This window comes from Strongylocentrotus purpuratus, unplaced genomic scaffold (genome assembly GCF_000002235.5).
Source record: "Strongylocentrotus purpuratus isolate Spur 01 unplaced genomic scaffold, Spur_5.0 spur5_scaffold_7, whole genome shotgun sequence".
Lineage (NCBI taxonomy): Eukaryota > Metazoa > Echinodermata > Echinoidea > Camarodonta > Strongylocentrotidae > Strongylocentrotus > Strongylocentrotus purpuratus.
Genome location: NW_022145613.1, coordinates 30,915,081 through 30,936,910, shown reverse-complemented (window position 1 = coordinate 30,936,910; position 21,830 = coordinate 30,915,081). Strand labels below are relative to the sequence as shown.

The 21,830-nt window shown below is 36.7% G+C and overlaps 1 protein-coding gene across 1 annotated transcript; it reads right to left on the bottom strand.

The window, feature by feature from the left end:
- Positions 1 to 1,864: 1,864 nt before the first annotated feature.
- Positions 1,865 to 21,212, bottom strand: LOC585323 (protein STU1). The gene is made up of 11 exons (XM_030974845.1): positions 20,386 to 21,212; positions 14,192 to 15,070; positions 13,355 to 13,479; positions 10,601 to 10,656; positions 9,302 to 9,480; positions 7,597 to 7,771; positions 6,561 to 6,725; positions 5,692 to 5,914; positions 3,509 to 3,706; positions 2,750 to 2,857; positions 1,865 to 2,312 (listed from the first exon to the last, which is right to left on the bottom strand). Exons 1-11 carry the CDS (start codon positions 20,504 to 20,506, stop codon positions 2,289 to 2,291), a joined length of 2,253 nt encoding a protein of 750 aa, XP_030830705.1. The 5' UTR covers positions 20,507 to 21,212; the 3' UTR covers positions 1,865 to 2,288.
- Between the last annotated feature and the right edge of the window lie 618 nt (positions 21,213 to 21,830).

Below are 21,830 nucleotides of genomic sequence, written 5' to 3'. Positions count from 1 at the left end.
ACTCTGACAGAGTCTGACTACACTGCATTAGTATACATGATTTTAATACCCCAAGTTAAAACAAGGTTACCTCTCGCCACTGAGCTCTGCATACATTTATTGGTCTCATATTCTAAGCATTCATAATTATCTAATTATTGGACCCATTTTGATTTATTTCAAACTTTCGCCAGTCTGTTTCTCTTATTTTTCTGCTTTCATACTAATGAATTGTAAAGGTTGGGTTGTCATTAAACACACCGGCTAATAAATATACAACAACATATCAATTTCTTTAGGCCAATGAGTATAAGTATGTGCATTATGACATCACTATCAATATTCATAGAACGAACTTTTGTCTAACTATAAGTAAACGGTCAAATTTGGAATAAATTCTCTAGAAAGGGAGATTTTTCCTCAAACGTTCATCTCTTTGTTTCATTCTTTTCCCTGCTTATATGGGCACTTTCTCTTTAAATAATATTAATTTCCTCCATATTCATAAAAAACTACTCAAAAAACAATACCTGGTACAATTTTATGAAAACTATGCATGGATTTATTCAGAAGTAAACAGCAAATGATTATAAATTTGAAATGAATCCTATAAATTCACCCCTACAGCTAGACATGAAGTAGTACTGTAATGGAAAATAATTTATTCAGAAATCTCTGAATATATAACAGTTATCTATACAATTTATAGGAATTAAAGGCAATAATCAGCCAACCAATCTTGTCAATATTATACAAACAGATAAGTCTGTTGTGTTATCCTCTCTTTTACTCGTTACAAACATGACATATGCTTTAGAAAAACATGTGTATATACAAAATGAGTAACATTAAATAATTATATTAAACACATATAATAAGGTCGGTAACTTTGTATACATGCATATTTACATATAATTCCGTTTGGTCATTCTATACATCGTCGCATGTAAAAAGGCACAAAGTCACTTTTGCAGTATACATTATATTTTATGACTGTTTATCATTAATTATATTATAATGATACAGTGAGATTTAACATGGTTATATTGAGTATAATATATCGTAGCAGCTTGTCCATGCAAAGTCAGTAATGTAAGTATACATGTATATCATTTGATATGATATCATAGACATTGTTACAGAATGTTAATCCACATTGTATACATACTTGTAAATTGTAGATAGCTTTGATTTGTCACAAATGCGATTAGTATAGAACCTTACCTACTTAAATATGGCATTTCGAAGCCAGCGTTCATGTTACACAATGCAAGCAAAACAAATTGACATTCAATGGCGTACTAGCCGAAAGAAGAGGGGTACGTGCCCCCTATATACACCCACATAACCTATACTCGGATATTAGAAGGGAACATTGCATATATTATGTCCTTTTCCATCACAGTACAAACACATTCTCCTGGGAAATGTGAATACTTATTCAGGATTATTTTCGGCGCAACCACTTGGACTGCTCCCCCCCCCCCCCCCCTTGTCACACCATTTTTCACATCATGCATATTTGCTGTTGACATCAGGAACGACAGAAAAATGTACTTCGAGTCAGAATCGAGTATCATAATTTTATAAGTCATATGTGGCGTATACAGCATAGGATGGAGCTGACAAACAACCCCCCCCCCCCTCCCCCATTCCCGGCCTTCGAAGGCCCAGAAGAAAATCAAGGTAAGCGTCATATTACGTCACTCTTATAATCAAATTCAAGAATGTTTAAAATATAATACATGCTTATCGAATTGAAATTAAATCAATCCCTATTCATATCTGGCATGGTGTCTCTAACAGAAATTAGAATGCCATTGGATATGAAATAGATCGCCAAATGAATATTTTCTAAAAAGAATCATGCATTATAGGTAATAACTAATATCGTATTGTCAACATGTTATGGATCCGTATACATACAATGCAAAGAGAGAAAGAGAAAAAAGTCATTAATTTATTTACCAAAGGTAAATATAACAAATATGGCCTATTCTGTGTAGTATTTCATGGATGTATTTCAGGCACTTAAATCGTCCGCGGGGATATAGAATTTTTTTCTTGGCAAATAAACGAAAATGAAATAGTTACATAATATGGCTATCAAAAAGGAAATGTTGTGATCACTGTATAGCTGTGTGCGTCATGTGCGATCATTAAAGATCGAACTCCTCCGACCGACGACTGGATAATGAAAGCTGCGAATCTTGTTCTGAAAATGTCAGTTTGGGTGCACTACCCGGATACAGGCAACAGATAGAGTCCAGTATGGTATTGCGTTATTTTAATATGGCCTAGACTCGAGTTCATCTTTGTGCGTAGTCGGCTTCCTATAAAAAAAAATAATAATAATAAATACATTTAAAAAAAAACAAATATTAATTATTGTCATGATGGTTATTTCATAAGAAATTATCATACTACATGCCTATCTTAAAAATAACGACGTAGTTGAATTCTTTCCACAACGAATGGCATGTATATTTTACTAGCAGAAACAATAAAGTCCCATGACGAAAAAACGGCATCTGAAAAGAAACAGTTACCTTGTCATGAAAATGATTTCCGACCTTTCTGAAGTTCTCCGGACCCTCTTAATGGCAAAGACCTCAAAGAATAAAACTTAAGTGAAATTTCAATTACATATTGTATTGCATATATGCAATACTTTCGTGGATATCAAAGTATACATTCGGGGAAACATGTATACCTTTTCAATGCAATATTGTAAATCAGATTGTATCGGGAAATAAGACTATAATCATACCGGGATATACTCAGTGTGAGCAGGGTCCATGCTCTGGTAGATATTGGGTGCAGCAGGGTTGTTGGAATAGTCGTAGTGCGCACTAATACGAGGTCGCTGAATCTTGAACTGTGACCAAAAGAAAAAGTGTATTGTTCAGTTAGATCATTCTGTTTGGAGCCAGAAGGATGTTAAGTAATATAATTTGACATCAAGTTTAAAGCCCTTTTGGCGCCATAGAGACGAACGTTAACAAAGTCAACCAAATTATGAATTATATCCGGCAAAATGATATACTTTTTAAGAGTAATGATGATAATGCGAACGTGAGCATTTATAATCCGACCAGTTAAAAGGAAATCATGGAAATAATAATGTTGCTATCAAAATGATACAGAGAGGAGTCAATTCATAAACACAAGTTGAAATTTAATCGAGTTGATTCACTGAGAGTCAAGCATTTGGGGTTCTTGTTAATAGTTGTAAAGCTGAGTTATTGAGATTTGTTAGTTAATTGATATCACTTTCATCTTTGTAATTTCCTTTTCTTTAGCCATGTTTTAAAAAAAAATAGTTTGTGACGTATGTATAATGTTTTTATTGATCAAATAAAAACACTTTCTAAAAACAACCATTGGCTGATAAAACGACCCCCCCCCCCCCCCGAAAAGAAAAAAAGTTGAACTGAAAGATGAATGTCAGTTACAGAGAAAGTTTAACCCTAAACCCACAATATACAGCCCTATCTTTTAATGATTTAAAATACAAATCAGTTCTTACACTATCGTTATCATCATAATGATCAAGAAATGGCTCAAGCTTGATATGTTCAGCGGACGGCTCATTGAGATTGCCCCAGAAGTCTGGGTTTCTCTGCTGAGAGCTACCGTTGGGCGTCATTAACGAAGAATGCCTGTTATCCGCACTACCGTTCGATTGTCGCTTGGCGGCGTCCTCGTTCACTTCCGGTCGGCTCTCCTGTCATTACATCACAAATAAAAAGAAAATTGACTTGAGCCACAAACATGAGTGAAATCATTTGATTTGACGGAAAAAGAAAAGAAGAAAAAGAAGAAGAAGAAGAAGAAGAAGAAGAAGAAGAAGAAGAAGGAGGAGGAGGAGGAGGAGAAGAAGAAGAAGAAGAAGAAGAAGGAGGAGGAGAAGGTGAAGAAGAAGAAGAAGGAGAAAGAGAAGAAAAAGAAGAGGACAATGAGAACAAAAAGGAAGAGAAGGAGATTGAGGATACAAAGAAGGACTATTTTCCGAGTAAAAACGGCGACCCCAACGTTCCAGAGCCCCCTTAATGGGTGGACACCCAGAGGCGGTTCTCCCGGGGGGGCAGGGGGGGCACAGTGCCCCCCACTTTTTCAGATACCCCAAAAGTGCCCCTTTTTACATAGGAAAAGTGCCCCTTTTACTTTGACAAGTGCCCCTATTACTAAATAAAAGTGCCCCTTCCCCCCTTTTCACCTCTGACGAGTGCCCTTTTATTTTGACACGTGCCCCTTTTCCTTCGACACGTTCCCATTTTCCTTTGCAATAAGTGTCCATTTTCCATTCTCATCAATCTTGAAATTATCTTTAATAAGTGCCCTTTTTAATCTCTAGTAAGTGCCTCTTTTCAGGTACGAGAAGTGCCCCTTTTCACTTTTGATAAGTGCCCCCTTCACCTCTGATAATTGCCCTATTCAAAACTGAGAGGTGCTCCTGTACTTTGACAACTGCCCCTTTTTTCCTTTGTAAGAAGTGCCCCTTCTCCTTTTAATAACTACCCCTTTTTTAAACTCGGATGAGCACACCTTTAATTTTAACATGTGCCCCTTTTATTTTCTAATAAGTGCCCCTTTTCCTTATGATAAGTGCCACCATTAAAAAGAGAGAGCTCCTTCCCCTTCTCATAACTACCGCTTTCCCTTTCTAATAAGTGCCCCTTTTCCTTATGATAAGTGCCCCCATTAAAAAGAGAGAGCTCCTTCCCCTTCTCATAACTACCGCTTTCCCTTTCTTATAAGTGCCCCTTTTCCTTATGATAAGTGCACCCATTAAAAAGAAAAAGCTCCCTCCCCTTCTCATAACGGCCCTTTTTTTTAAATTTGAACGGTGCCCCCTTTTCATTCAACAAATGCACATTTTCCTTTATTATAAGTGCCCCTTTTACATTTTCATAAGTGCCCCTTTTCATATCTGGTCAGTGCCTCTTTTCACCTCTTATAAGTGCCCCTATCAAAATCTGATGGGTGCCCTTTTTCCGTCAACAAATGCCTATTTCCCATTTTCGTAAACGCCTCTTTTTCATCAGGTGAGTGCCTCTTTTCAGGTGAAAAAAATGCCTCATGTTCACCTCTTATAATTATCCTTTGTACTTTGACACGTGCTCCTTTTCTGTTTTTTTTATGAGTGTCTTATCCCTTTCGATAATTGTCCCCTTTTCATGAAATCATTAAACATGCCCCTTATTTAAAGCGACTAAGAGCAATTTCCCCCAAAGTTCGCTCGCTGCGCTGGCTCACATTTAAAGATGATATAATTATGTAAGTTATCAAAGGTCTTTTCAGTCTTCCGTTATGAGAATGTGCTTATAACCCCATCACGATTGGTTTTTTTCCTCTTTATAAGATGTAATTTTTCGCACTGCGACCTCGCAGATCTTTAAAAATTTTCTCGCTCGCTTCGCTAGCTCGTAAATGCATATTCAGACATCCCACCCAACTGTAAAGTATGATGCTTAAGCGATATCTTGTATGATGTATGAAGAGAAACAAATATTGAAATCATCCCTGATAATGTAATCACAATGCAGGGGTATGTACCAATGTCAAAAAAATTGTATATTTTCGCTTTGAGATTCCCACTGTAGGTGCCCTTTTTTCTTCAGAAAGTGCCCTTTTTTGTTGGTGCCCCCCCACTTTGGAAGTCGCTCGACCGCCCCTGTGGACACCCATTACGCCACTAATTTGACTTACCCTCTGAGCGCCGCCATTTTGATTTCCGATAAAGCTGGACGACCCTACGTTGGCATTGCCTTCTCCTTTGTTGTAGATATATGAATAGGGTCGGCTTCGCTGCAAGATATCACCATCATCGATGTTGTTGTCGTCGATAGGGGGGAAGACGACGGTCTCGGCGGCGTGATCGTAAGCAAAATTTTGAAAGGCATTGATGACGTCATCAGACTCTTGGGTGTCCCTATTTAAAGGTGATATCGTGTTTCAAAGACACATGAGCATGGGTTGTCAACGTGTATTTGACATCACTCGAGTATTCAGCTGATGAAAATAGCATTTTAAAGACACATACTCATGAGTTCCCGTGGGGAATATGACACCATTCGGGGATTCAGCTGATAAAAATGGCGTTTTAAAGACACGTAAGCATGTTTTTTTTTTTTTTTTTTTTTTTTTTTTTTTTTTTTTTTTTTTTTTTTTGGGGGGGGGGGGGGGGGGTATATGACAACATTCAAATAATTCAGGAGAATTTTATCCATCACAGGGAGTGGCTTTACTTCTACCACCAACAGTTCTTTAAGTAATGATCTGCCCTTTTCACCAATCGCCCCAGGAAAGTCATCATCATAACTTCCCCTCAAACATCCAATTCGCTGTGTACGAGACTTGTACATTTATTAATGGTATTCCCATCAAGTCCGGTGTCACGAATTAAAGGCTATTGCACAATGGAAGTGCCGAACATTCTCTTCTTTCTCTCTCTCTCTCTCCATCTCTCCCTCTCTATCCCTCTATTTATCCCATTCTCTCTCTCTCTCTCTCTCTCTTATACAGTGTACCTTAAATGAGAAATCAAGGCCCAAATATAAAATCAAATTCATAATTACTTGTCAGGTACTGCCTTTGATTTCACAACACAACAGGCAATAAGACACACAAGAAGCACGAGCAGTACAGCGGCCCCACACGAGCATCCAATGATCAGGTACGTTTGGTTCATGTAATACTGGCACCTGTACCCCCAATACCATACGCCATTCTCCCAATCACAGCTGAAAAACAAAGTGAAAATATTTTAGATATTATGTTGCTAGAGAAAAAAGAAGCATACGATTTTGACTATCATCATTATCATTATTGATATATTGTTATTATTATTCAAAAGTATTATTAAAAATTATTATCATTAATCTTCATTACCATTATCATCATCATTATGACGATGGTGTTGATGATTATTATCATTATTATTATTGTCACTATTTTTTTATTTTTTATTATCAAATATTTCTAGAATTCATTTACTATTGAGAAAGAACAAAAATCGTACATCAGACGATTGGCTTTCCCTATTTATAGGTGAGAATCGTGTTTCAAAGACACATGAGCATGGGTTGTTCTGGTGAATGCAGGGAAACAACATAAAAGCCTCTCACATTGCAAATGGACAAACAGTATTTCTTGCCTAACTATACATGTATACTAAACGAGATGCCCCATATAGGTACACCCTAATGTATGTAGTTTGCTTGTACATGTACTTAATTATCAGGGCTCACAAGGCATCAATCTATGCTTATCTTAAAGTCCTAGCCAGTTCTGTTTAAAATATGTTCATATTTCTTATATTTCTTATGTTTTAATTTATACTGACTTTATTTTGTATTCAGAACTGAAAAATAAACGAAATTAAATTATATTGTTCGTACTCTTTATCACTCACCTCTGCTATTGCAAAATGATCTTCTCGTATCTATGGGGGAGCTTGTAAGATCCCCTATTTTTTTTTATTTTTTTTTTGGGGGGGGGACTTGAGTACCCCTCTAACCACTATTGAGTACATGTAATAGATAACAACTCATAACAATCTAGCTTGGTATCTCAGTCTTTTTATCGTTGCAAACCTTGGATTCATCTACAAACCTGCAAATTGGCTGCGTGTCTATATCGTCCCTTTGCCAACAGATACCATGACTATTGCAGTAGTCGCTTTCGGAGACGCAAATCGATTCACAAACCCAGTAGTAAGGTTTATAAGTTGCTTTGGAGTATTCTGACTCACACTCAATTACAGCCTCACTAAGAATGTCGGTCGTTTCTGAAAAAAGAAAAAGACAACATTTATACCAATTTGAACTACAGAATTTCAAAGCGGATCTAATGGGGTAGAAGGGGCCGCCCCTCGCAAAAGAAAGAAAAACATCATATAGAGATAATAATGTTCCATGTACCTCCCACATGCCCCTCAACAGAAGTTACAATCTTTTTGAGAGTACATTACCTTAACCTAATTCACCCTAGCTGTCGGGATATTTAATAATTATTCCATTCAATATAATTCAATTCAAATCAGTTTATTGGTCAAGCTCAAAACTAAAAGTACAATAGGAATAACAATCATTCTCTGGCCATTTCCATAAAATACAATAGTGTCAAATAAACATCCATTAACATAATATCACACATGAGGATTACATATAACACACAAATACACGCTTTTTTAAAAGCATTTTTTAAAGCATACACACACCCACACACACGCACGCACCCACACACACCCATATAAGACGTAAATATAAGTATTTACCATAGCAACACATGTGCATGACAAAGGAAACGGGAAATACAAAACACACCGTATGTAGTTAGAGACAAAAAAAGCCCAGTGGAATACATTAAATCGACGAGGAAACCAGAAAATATAGCAAATAGCTTAAAATAGAGAGAAGCAAAAGTAATAGGAGCGGAGATTAAAGAAATATAGAACAAGGAAATGGTATAATGAGATAAAGTTGTTGAGAGTAAGAATTGAATAAGAGCAGAAGTAAAATTGGAAATGGGAGGGGGAGGAGAGTGAGAGAGGTGAAACAAGGATAGTGTACTAGAGGAGTACAGCAACGGAGAAGATTACGATGTGAATGATCAAAATGGAAAGAAAAAGAGATGGAGGAATGGAAAAGATAAGAGAGACGAGATGAGAGGGATGAGAGTGGTAAGATATGCATAATACAGCATTACGACCTTCATAACTAATGATTAAGATCTTGGACCATACTGCATTTTCATGACATTAGTGACATTACAGATGATCATTTAATTCCATTCACTCACTTATTATGTAATTAACAATCCCTTCTTCCTCTCGACTGTCACACCTCTGCCTCTATCTCGCTGTTTCGTTTTCCCTCTTTTCTGTCTTGTCTCTCTCTCTTCCTCTATATCTGTTTCTCTCCTTTACGTTACGGTTTGACCATGACGTACATGTATGTATAGATTTGTAAGATATTTTCTCTTTGTGATTTTACTAAGTAACTATGTAAACTCCGGTTACTCCGTGCAATTCACCCTTGAATTGCCGTGTGGATTTTGAAATTAGTAACTTCACTTTCGATTCAACTCTATTCATTTCAATTCAATTCAATTCAATTCAGTTCAATTCAATTCAATTCACTTTAGTTCAGTTCAGTTCAGCTCAGTTAACTTCAATTCAATTCAATTCAATTCAGATCAGTTCAGTTCATTTCAGTTCAGTTCAATGCAATTCAATTCCATTCAATCCCATTCAGTTTCATTCAATTCCATTCAATTCAAGTCATGTCAATTCAATTCAAGTCGATAACAAACAAACCTTCAGGAGAAGCACATTTCCCACAATCCTTTTGAACTGTATAATCTCCGAGATTCCCGTCGGCCACCGCCGAGCCCAGGGTTTCGTCGTAGATGTCTTGAGCAGAGGCCATTCTTTGTACGTCCGTCATTTTGTTATACGAATAAGTCACGGTGTGGCCTACGATTACGCTGCCTTCTCTAAAAGAGACAATGAGGTAAAGAAAATATGGACCCGATTTACACTACAGCCCAAAACTGGAAGATTTTATTATCACCGCGACTTTTTATGATGCAAGTTGCTAGCAACTATGCCCAATATCCTACAACCGTAAATCACGACGTTTGTAAAATCGCGGTATCTTTTATTTTCTTCTTTATTCATTAATCTCATTTAGCCAAAAATTAAAGTAGTTCTTGAATAGAGGTTGGCCTTTCCAGTTAGTGCTTTGCATACATATACAAACATACAACGACACAAAGTATCTTTAATCTTTAATTTATGCTTATCCGTTAATGATAATTATCAATCGGAAGAAATGGACAAACAAAATTGGAATAAAGTACATGATAACCATGATAATTATCAATGAGCAAATTGACAAACAAAATTGGAATGAATTATGAAGGACAGGAAAGGGGAAAAAGCATCGGTACCTCACAGTAAAGTATATGACGTGATAATGGAAGAAAAAAATCAACATAAACTTCGTATTGGGTACCAAAAAAAATACTTGCCTGAAGAGGCAAAAGAATAATAGTAAAGTTATGGTTCTAGTGTTGAGAAAGAAAAATGCAGGAATGTAAAACAAAAAGACCAAGAGGATTGTGATGGAAAACGACAAATGTGAAGAAAAAAAGTAAACAAGAGTTGAAAACTCATCAAAAAACATAGTGAAGAAGGTAACGTTGATTATGAGCGACAACAGTCATTATGATTTTCCACTTGTATTTCAGATTTAATTGAGTAAATGTTTTTAGTCGAGATGGGACCTCTTATTTTATATTTTTATTCAATGTCTCTCTGACCTTGTTTTTCCTGATATTTATAAGTCTATCTAAAAATCTACTCACTAACTATTTCCACAATTATTATAACGGAATTGAAATTAGAATTCGAATAGGAATCGTGATTGAAATTCAAATTGAAACTGAAATATAACAGCTGCCAAACCTCTTTTTTTTTTAACTGCTCACAGCCAATCAATTACAGCGATTTCAGAGCTTTTGAATGGTTTTAACTAATTCAAAACATTTATGATCAAACAGTCCGCGGAACTCTGAGGTATTTATTGTAATGGAGAAATGAAGTAAACCTTACCTTAAAACAACCTCAACAGACTCGAAGGCATCACTCTCTCCATACACAGTTTTCAGCTAAATAAACATACACAGACGTAAAAAATTGAGGTTGGAAAACGGAGGAAAGTTTTATCAATATTACTAAAGTATGTCAAAACTCTTGAGAGATTGTACGATATAAAGGGAGACTCTACCGATAGTACAATTTTGTAATGCCCAGGCCTAAAGTCTAGATTAAATAAATTATATATCATGTACAGCAACATCATCCCTAGGATTTCGTTACTATCTTGCAACAGATATTCGAACCTTTTTGGTAAGATCACGGCATGAGATATCAGGAGCATTAAGCATGTGAAAGTAATCTTTGTATGCAAACAGTGTCACTAGCAATATTGTAACATGTTTTGATCGTCCGTACAGTTTTATGCTAAGAAACTAATGACTTTCATTTGTACAAAGTGTAGATAAAAAAAACACTGCACAATTTGGCCCAACACGCATTTCGAATAACTTAATCTACAGATGCAGTAGAAATACACAATATGTCTCACTATAGTTATATACTTTACTTCATATTAGTTGCATTCATTTATAGTTCGAAATTTGGTTGGCGTTCAACATGTCATCATCTTTCGTTGCTTATCGTGGAGCGCCAAGAGTGTCAAGTCTGAGAGACATGAGCGCTATACAAGAACCCGTTATTATTGTTATAGTTATTATCTTTATTATTATTATTTTCATTATTATCATAGTTATTATTCCCATGGTTATAGTATAGTATTAATGACTGCTTTGAGAGAAATAGTTGTTTTATTACGCTCAAGGGAAGGTTAGAATTGTGCTATTCCCCGAGGCTTGCCGAGGGGAATAGCCCAATTGTAACCTTCCCGAGAGCGTATGAAAACAACTATTTTTCGAATATTAAAGCAGTCATTAATACTTTTATATGCCGAAAAAAAATAGACTAAAAAATGAAAAATTAAAAATATTTATCATTTTTGTCGAAGACGGGATTCGAACTCTTGCGTACAACAAGAGGTGTACCGAAAACCAACGCTTAGACCACTCGGCTATGGCCCGCCGTTAACATGCTTGGCAGTTTTCTCCAATATATACATTAAAATGGATTGAAACCGGCTTTGCGTGTGATGAATGCTTCGCAAAGCTCCATATACGGACTCTTCTTTTACTTTTGCAATGCATATTGGCACGAACTTAGATCAAGATCTATCGGCAGATGTTGTTTTTTTGTTTTTGGAAGTTTATTTTCGTCTTCATGTCAACAATGCAAGATAAAATTGTCGGTAAGATCGATCGAGATTCAATTGTATTGAAATTACCGACCAATCCTTCGCACACATACGGCATCCTCCATCGCTCAAACCATTTTTTAACATGTAAACCTATGGGGTAACCATGGAGGCTGACCAACTATTTTTAATAACCATGGTTATTAAAAATATTGAAATGTTTTAAGCATGGTTACCGAGAATTTTACAGGAACAGTTGAAGTTTATGAATGCAATTCGACCAATCAGATGGCTGGATTTCTTAAGTGAGGTATATAATTATTATTATATACCTCTCTTTAGAAATCTAGCCATCTGATTGGTTGAAATTGCAGTCGTGATTTTAGCCATTCTTCCGTAAAGAGACGAACAATGCCAGTAATGGTCAATAGTTCATGAGTGATATTCCCGCAAGATTCCGGGTACCAGGATAGTAGTTGCGATCTTAGTTTGTGCGCAGCGCCGCTACCATACAGTTTTTGTGCGATTAATTTGGTCGCTACATTTTATCTCGATTGTAGGCCTACATAGTACATGTAAACTCCGATTTTTTAGTTTCTACTTTATTTTAAGTCCAAAGAAGGTAAACAAAAAAATGGCTGAAGAGACTCTTCCTAGCTTTGAACTTCTTTTTTTTTTTTTTTTTTTTTTTTTTTATAGCTTTGAACTTCTTGATGATGATCAATTACAAGAATTGATTAATTCTGCAGACAGCAAGAACACCAAAAGACCCGTGAAATTCTCTCTAAAAATATTTGAAGACTTGGTATACCTGCAAGTTATCAACACAGACCTCGATAGTGTAGACAAACTTGATAACCATGATTGGTAAGTCGCACTTGTATTATTTGACTGCTTTAATATTCGAGGAATAGTTGTTTTATGGGCTCTCGGGGATGTTGAATCTTGCTATCACCCCTTGTGCGGGTGATAGCAAGATGCAACATCCCCTTGAGCCTATTAAACAACTATTCCTCTCATAGAAGTCATTATATCTATATTATTATAATCATTAATATTGTTATTATTGTTAATATTGTTATTATTGTTAATATTGTTATTATTATTATTATTATTACTATAATTATTATAATTATCATTATTATCATTATTGTCAATATCATTATTATCATTATTATTATTATCATCATTATTATTATTCTTATTATTATTATTATTATCATTATTATTATTGTTATAATAAATATAATAATAATAATAATAATAATAATAATAATAATGTAACTTATATCGCGCCAAATCCACTCTGTGGAGTGCTCAAGGCGCGTGTAAACAGGAAAAACGATCAAGACTTGAAAAGGAATGTTTTGAGATGAGTTTTGAAAGAATCAGAGGATAAACATTTTTTGATGTCTTCAGGAAGGCCATTCCATAATTTAGGACTAGAGTAAAAGTAACAGTACTAGTAGTAGTAATAATGATAGTAGTACATTTGTAATAAGTACAGTGACTGCCCTTACCTCCTGTGTCACATTATACGTGAATGCATCACAAGCTGGAGAAGACAAGTTATCGCTCCTACAACCTTTCGTTGTGTCCTCGTCTACAGCGAATTCGAATTGATAAGTTTTAGCGGAATCTTCATCTAAAATGCATATGAAAACAAAAAGAGGAAACTTATGAATACATTCATTATAGAGGTGCAACAGAGACTGGGTTTGAATGAACAGAATCAGCTTCTGCAGGTTTTTGCCAGTCCACTACTCATAATTTCACCTCAAAATTCAGATTATTCTTGCAATATTGAACATGAAATTAATATACCTCTTATGTATTATCTGTCTCTCAAAAAAGAAAGAGATTGATTGCAGTGGAAGTAAATATTTCCGGTAAAAAGAGAATTTCTTGTCCATGTCAAAATATGATCTGGAGTGGCAATTGTAAATACATTGACATTAAAACATAAGCTATCTCTCCAACTCGGCGTATAACCCTTTACCGTAAGTTCAAATTTTTCACTTCCACATAACTAATAATATTTCTTTTGGAAAATAAATGGAATACACTATTTCGACTGTGACAAAATTAACTTGAATTTTTAGTTGCTTATTTGGCAAAATGAATGCAATAAAATATAACTTCTAATGACAGGATTAACTTTTGAACGAATTTTTTCTTTTATATAACCTAGTTGCGTTAAAATATGCTTCATTCGCGATATGTTATTCTCTATACGTTAGTTCGTCGGTTCTATTGATGTCACTGTAATAATTTTAGGGGAATTAACGCGTAAAACTGTTCTGGATTCAATTCCTATCTTGCTGGATTGATTACGTTGGGCATGTGAGTTAACTTACCTAAGTCAGGCAATGTTGGTTCTGGGACCGGGCCAACTCTGGGTTGTTCCGTCTTAGGTTCCGTCTGAGATTCCGTCTTAGGTTCCGTCTTAGGTTCCGTCTGAGGTTCCGTCTTAGGTTCCGTCTTAGGTTCCGTCTGAGGTTCCGTCTTAGGTTCCGTCTTAGGTTCCGTCGTAGTATCCGTCGAAGAACCCTCCCTAGAATCTGTCGTCATTCCCGTCGTAGGCCCTGTCGAAAGCCCCGTCTGAGGCGGCTCCGTCGTAGGATCCGTCATAGGTGCCGTCGTAGGCCCTGTCATAAGCCCTGTCGTATGCCCTGTCTGAGGCGGCTCCGTCGTAGGATCCGTCATAGGTGCCGTCGTAGGCCCTGTCATAAGCCCTGTCGTATGCCCTGTCTGAGGCGGCTCCGTCGTAGGATCCGTCATAGGTGCCGTCGTAGGCCCTGTCATAAGCCCTGTCGTATGCCCTGTCTGAGGCGGCTCCGTCGTAGGATCCGTCATAGGTGCCGTCGTAGGCCCTGTCATAAGCCCTGTCGTATGCCCTGTCTGAGGCGGCTCCGTCGTAGGATTCGTCATAGGTGCCGTCGTTGGCCCTGTCATAAGCCCTGTCGTATGCCCTGTCTGAGGCAGCTCCGTCGTAGGATCCGTCATAGGTACCGTCGTAGGCCCTGTCGTAAACCCTGTCTGAAGCGGCTCTGTCGTAGAATCTCCCATAGTTACCGTCGTAGGCCCTGTCGTAAACCATGTCGTAAGCCCTGTCTGAAGCGGCTCTGTCGTAGAATCTCCCATAGTTGCCGTCGTAGGCCCTGTCATAAGCCCTGTCGAAAGCCCCGTCTGAGGCGGCTCAGTCGTAGAATCCGCCGTGGGTCCTGTCGTAGGCCCTGTCGCGTAAAAAGTAAAGCTTTAGTACACTTTATAATAATAATTATGATGACAAATAATTATATGGATTTAAACAGCGATTTTCAAATTTCCGGGGGGAAAAACACAAACAAATGGTGCTCACTACCCCCTCCCCTCGCCCCCCCCCCCCTCCCGCCCCCCCCCCCCCCGATTAACGAGGAGTTAATTTTTAAAGCTCCCACAAAATATTTTATTTTCCTTTCCAGTAAACCATTATTATTAATGATAATTGATGCAAAATAATTAATGAATTAATCAATACCACTAGTTCTACTACTAATACTACTATTACTTAAGAAAATGATAATGAAAATGATAATAGCAATAACATTTTTTTTTTAAATAATAATAATAATAACACTAATAATAATAATAACAATAATCATTTGTTTTAAATGTATAATAAAGTATATTATTTTCCGCATTGTACTATCCTTCGTATTCAGACAGTCGCCTAGGCTTGAATACTTGAATTCTACATGCTTTCTGTTGTCATATTCAATAAAAAAAGAATGTGACAATAAAGAATAACGACAAAAACAGCAATGACCATACTGAAGGAATGGGAGTTGGATCATACCTTTGTGAATATATTAAGCTGATAGATATTTAAGTTCATACGTTCAGCTATTATTTCATCCCCCTAGCTCTCCCCCACTCACCTTCTCTCCATAACACACACACACACACACACACGCAAATACGTTGACCATGACACATATATCTTTTTAGTAACATTATATTTTACTCAAATATTTGTTCTCCTGAAGTGCCGACAAAATATTTGCTTAGAATGTGTGTCCCTTCCCCCGGCGATACAGCAAGTGAAACAGTTTTAAAGCCTAATTGATAGCATATTATTGGTCGACATTGATGTCGAAATATGATAACGGGGAACATCATAGCATTTCATTTACACCTATGAAACTTCCCTTTCCAACTTGGTTCAAGACAACTTCTTTCACTATGTAATCACATGACCACACCTCGGCAAATATGTGGACTACAAATTAATTATATATCATTTGGATAACTATATCGTTGTTTTTACGTCTTCATCTCATGAGGCAAAGTCTACTTTCATAAGAGATGCTGCTCTTTCCGGGGCAATTGTTTGTTCTATGATTATAAATCAGTCGAAGAATAAATACATATTTGACTTTGGGCGTTGAAATAAATGAATATTACCATTTAAGATAACGATAGAACATTATAAAGATAGATACTATCTTGCGTCAACAAAATCTTTGGAATGTATAATATTGAGCGGGCCTGAGGTCATTCAAAAGGAGAATATAGGGTAAAACCCTAATAATAATCACTAAACAACCAAAGCCGAAATACCTAAGGTGAAAGAACTATACAGATTCACACGGAATTTTTGCTGCACCGGGCATCAGCTTGCCTAAAGAAAAAAAAGGATACGACCATGGTATTCCTTACAGACTATTTTGTGTAATGATAATAAAGCGTATCAAATCTTGCCCCTATTTTGCAGTAACATAACATTTTCTTTTAAGTTTTAAAGTGAGGAAATATAAGTCATAGTACAGGGCTCAAGAAAAAAATAAAACTTGATAATTAATGAATTTAAGCGAGGCACAAGTAATTTAGAAAATGAATGAAATCCCTGTTCCCCCCTCCCCCCCCCCCCACAAAAAAGTTCTCTTTTAGACCCGCTCCTGATCTCCTGAAGAACAAGAAACAGTGTGCGCATGGATATATCTCAGTCAAATCAACGAGACCGACAACAGACCGCATAAAACGGTTCTAGGACAATTACCCCCTAGGGCAACCGCCCTCTAGGACGACTACCCCCCGGACAACTACCCCCTACGACAATCATCCTCTTGGACAACTACCCCCTACAACTATCCTAGGGGGTAGTTGTCAGAGGGCGGGGGTAGTTGTCTTGGGGGTAGTTGTCCGGGGGGTAGATGTCCCGGGGGTAGTCGTCCTAGATGATGGTTGCCCTAGGGGGTAGTTGACTGGGGTGGTTAGCCGGGGGTGGATGTCCAGGGGGTAGGTGTCCGGATACGGCATAAAACAAGTACGTTAAAACTAATGACTATTAAACAGTCGATGGATTGGGAACATGATATGTGGCTTTACTGCTCCCGAATCATGTTCACTAAAATAGTGATATGATTAGTGCACAAAATTTCTTTATCTTCGATATTTTACTAATCTAATGATCATGCATATCTGATGGAAGTACTATACAAGAATGTTTCGATTTTGGGGGGTTAATGTCTAAGTTTAAGTTCATTCTGTGATACAAATGGAAATTTACGACATGGTGTGAGAGCGCCGGGCGTATATTCGCTAATAAAATACTCGATATTAATTGGTTTTTGTTTGTTCTTAACATATGGTACAGGTTAATCATTAGCTAGAGATACGCAGTCGTTTGGTTTTATCGTAATGATGCGGTAATTATATGATTTTCCACGCGTTATGTTGTATTCTGGACAGTATGAGTGTTTGTACAGTTGGAATAAGTGTTAATTTTTCACCACAAAAACAAGCCTAGTGAAGATCTTAAACCATTAACGCCAAGTAATGTATGTGAGCTAAGAGCAAAACACATAATTTATATGAAAAGGAAAAAAATGTGGACCTATATACCTAAAAAGACCTGACTTTCTCATACTAATAAAACATCCTACAAAAACGCCAGAAATGAACAAAAAGTAGATATAACAGAAATAAGGCAGAAAAGCTATATCATTATTATGATGCTGTATTTCCGGTGTTTTAAACGTCTAGGAATTAAATGTATATTATATACATGTATATTAAAACAATAAAAATAGTCCTGCGGTTGTTGACGAAACTAGACAAGTGAAGAAAACACAAGGAAACGCTTGCTTTGAACATATTTTTTTTAATAGACGAAGGCTTAAAGCCGAAAATTCGTATTTTTTTGTATCTCCTACGGTTGTTTCATCATTTATTCTTCACTTAATATATCTGTGAAATTACATAAACCCTTAAGCTTGACAGTGAATTATAACCTTTTATAAATTTGATCATCTGCTGTATTGATTTAAAAAGAAAGAAGTAATGACATCCAACCCGGAAAAAGTAACGGGCTGAGAAAGTATGAAACATTCAGCAAGTCCAGCTACCAACATTACTTAATAAACACTATCCTTTACCGGTCAACCATATTTTGATACTAGCTAGATAATAAAGGCAATCTGCTTTAGTGACCATCTGTCTACAAGGACCACCTGTCTCCAAAGACCACATGAAAATGGCTTCTCATTGAAACAAATACTAAAGGAGCCTGTCTACAAAGACCCCTTTTTGTGTTTTCCTTGGGCGGTCGCTATAGACAAATTTGACTTACTGATGTCATGACTTGTCTTTCCTTATAATATTTTGAGGAGTGGTCATATCAGAAATCTCTTCTTTAAGAGTTTAACCCACTCCAAATTCTGGTAAAAACCACTCCTAAGTGTGGTAGATTTTCACTTATAAGAACGAATGCTACCATTCATTTTTTGTTTTCGTTTTTATTCATTTTTTTTAAAACGTCCATTTCAACTAAAATGAGGTGAGATTATGACTCCCCTAAAGTGGATTTTCATGGATTCTTATCCAATACAGTTAGGGAGTAGGTCTAATCATACGCTGAAACTATTCTAGGTCATGGAGGTCACCATATGATTTCTTGCTGGCTTTCTTAAAAAAAACGACAGTACCAATCAATCTTTTATATCATTCATAAACAAAATTTGGTGAAACATCTTTGGTGGGAACACTTCGAAGTTTAATATGCGTGTTTCAGGCACTAAAGTGACATTTTAGGCTTTTCATTTTCATACATCTAAAATTACGTGTTAACCAAACAAGGCAACGGAATATGAAATAAATAGACCCATATGTATTTTTTTTTAATCACCGATGAACATTATTCTGCATAGTCCATATTCCGCCTTGATTTGTGGTTTATTTTAGTTTCCATGTCTCACATGTGATTAATAAGCCCACACATTTAGAAGTTTTTCAACATGTTGGCCTTTCCGGTGTACAAGAAAAAAGAAAAAATGAAGAAAAAACACACACACTCCAACATACACACATGCATACATCACATGGTACACCCATACATACATACATACAGTAATATTCAAATATTAATCAGTTTGTCCTATAGTTATATTTACGACGTAATTTAGTTCTAGTCTTAATCTTAGATTAGTAACTGTAAGCAGGAAGTCTTTGTTTAGGATTATCAAACAGTATTACAAAGTCATACGACAAAATGGGGATCGCATAAAGTTGGTATTCACGTGAAATACAAAATGTTTCCTGCCTGCATCCATGGGAACGGTAAAAAACATTTTTAAGAGCATAAAAAAGAAAATAATGAATATCTATATAATAAATAAAAAGTTTTAGACGGACATTTTTTCAGAATTCCGATTGAGGGTGCAGTGTCCTAAAAAGGGAAAATTTGATCCTAAGAGAGTGAGTGGGATAGAGAAAGAGTGAGTGAGTGAGTGAGTGAGAGAGAGAGAGAGAGAGAGAGAGAGTGAGAGAGAGAGAGAGAGAAGATAGAGAGTGGGAGAGACAAAGGGGGGAGGGGAGAGAGAAACGGAGGTGAGAGAGGGGTGTAAAGGGGGAGATTGGGAGCGGAGAGAAGGGGGGATGAAGAGTAATATATGGGACAGAAAGAGGGATGAAAAGGGCGGAAGAAAAAAGAAGGTGAAAGGTGAGAGAAAGATAGAAGGTTCAAAGATGCATCATGAATATAGCTTTTTCCTGGGCTTGACAAAGTTATATTCACCAATCAATTTGTCGTAGAACTAACATGTATACAGTTCTTTAAGAGAGAGAGAGAGAGAGAGAATAAAGTAAAATAACTCAGTTTATAATACAGTAATAGTACTATTAATAGTTAATAAAAATAGTGATATAGTAATCGATTGATATAGTAATACAGTAATATAGTAATATAGTATAGTAATCGTAGACCAAATATTGAAAGTAATATTAAAGACTAAAAGTAATTATATCAGTAGTAATGATAATAATGCTCATGGTAGTACTTATAGCAATCGTAGTAATCTTAACATAAACAGTAATGGTAATAGTATTACTAATATCAATATAAAAGTGATAGTAATAGTTACAGTAAAAGTATTAGTAATAGTTATAGTAATAGAAATGAATTATATTTAATAAACATAGGAGAACATTAATGATACTTATTTGTCTAATGTACACCTTTATGTCTAATCGAATATATTACTATCATGTATAATAATGTGTCCATACTAACCTGTGATCATGATGGTTTCTAATTCAGTGGTCCCTTCAGCTGTCGTTGTCGCTGCCGTCGATGCCGTCGACTTCATGATGACGACGACGATCAGAGCATACAATGAAAGAATCCTTGCCATATTCACCTCTGACTTCTGTTCCAGTATAATGAGACTAACTCTGATCAGTCCAAAGGCGCGAATGAATGAATACTTTAAAAAGTTTCTTTGTCAAGCTGTATGTTCCGATGATGTTTTCCAGGGGTTAAAATGTTAAGAATTATTTCATATAATGAAATTCCCAGAATATGGCTCTAGAAATTCCCCGGTGTTATCAAAAACTGATGACGTTTAAAATAATGGTAGGCCTATTGTATCTTGAAACATCAAGCAGTGTTATGGAAGCAACTTCAACTTCGTGGACAAGTTTAACTTGTTTGATCGCAGAGCAAAACAATCTGGGTTCCAAGAAGGATGACTGGATCGCAAAATATGACATGAATTTGACAAAATTATCCACCGCTGTATAACATCAAGAGTTAGTGCTATACGCCAGACATCGGGTATAGTAGCCGGAAAACCTCGTGTAACAGAACGAACTGTATGAAATCTGCTAGTCAAATATACAGCACTCGCCGATTAGGGTTCCGCGTTATGGTGCTGGAGCTTGTAAATACAAAAGATATATGATCCTCTCGGAGCGTGCGTGTTTATTTTACAACCACCCAACGATGACGAAATATTCTATTCTTGAAGTAAAAAAGGGGGGCAAACTCCAGACGTTTCCCGGTGAACACCTATTTTGAAGATAAAGATGTTGTTTCATCCACAATGTTGTCGATTATGACATCGGTCGTTATCGAGTTGTTTTGTCTGCCACTGTGTCAGACTCAGAATTGTAATACGGGGGGGGGGGGAGATATGACACACAAAAGGGGTAGGAGAAGGGTTAAGGTCCTGGCCCTTGGTCCCCTTGTGCCCATGGCTATGCGGGTGTCTGCTAACACCGCCAGAAGGGTTTTCATTACAGTTACCGTTCGAGATTCGCGTTTTGGGGGACAAACTCTTGATGGATAATGACTCTGCATGGAAGGAACTCGAGAGTCTGTTTCCATAATCTGACTTGTAAGGTCAGAGCGTAGGTCACAGGGATCTTGACAATCGTTCAGGAGAGTGTTTAGGTGGTGGGGCAGGTTCAGTGTTTTTGGGTCACGCCCCCTCCCTATTCCCATGATATACGTCACAATTATTGATGAGTCCGTTCAATTTTACTCGATCATGCCGTACATGTTCAGCATAATACACCATTTTCACGTTTTATGACCATGAAAGTCATAGACAATTCTTTAATGGTGTAAGAAATATTAGCACCTATGAAATTTGATTTGTCAGACTCACTTAAAGGGCAAGTCCACTCCAAAAATAACTTACTTTCAATAGAAGCAGACAAATCAGACAAACCAAT

Excerpts from the sequence above, each read along its gene's own strand:
- LOC585323 (XM_030974845.1), bottom strand. The coding sequence starts at position 20,506 with ATGGCAAGGATTCTTTCATTGTATGCTCTGATCGTCGTCGTCATCATG. Across the intron at positions 3,707-5,691 it reads AAAATGGCGGCGCTCAGAGG|GAGAGCCGACCGGAAGTGAA; the intron begins GTAAGTCAAATT and ends ATGTAATGACAG. Across the intron at positions 2,858-3,508 it reads ATTATGATGATAACGATAGT|TTCAAGATTCAGCGACCTCG; the intron begins GTAAGAACTGAT and ends TTTTGGTCACAG.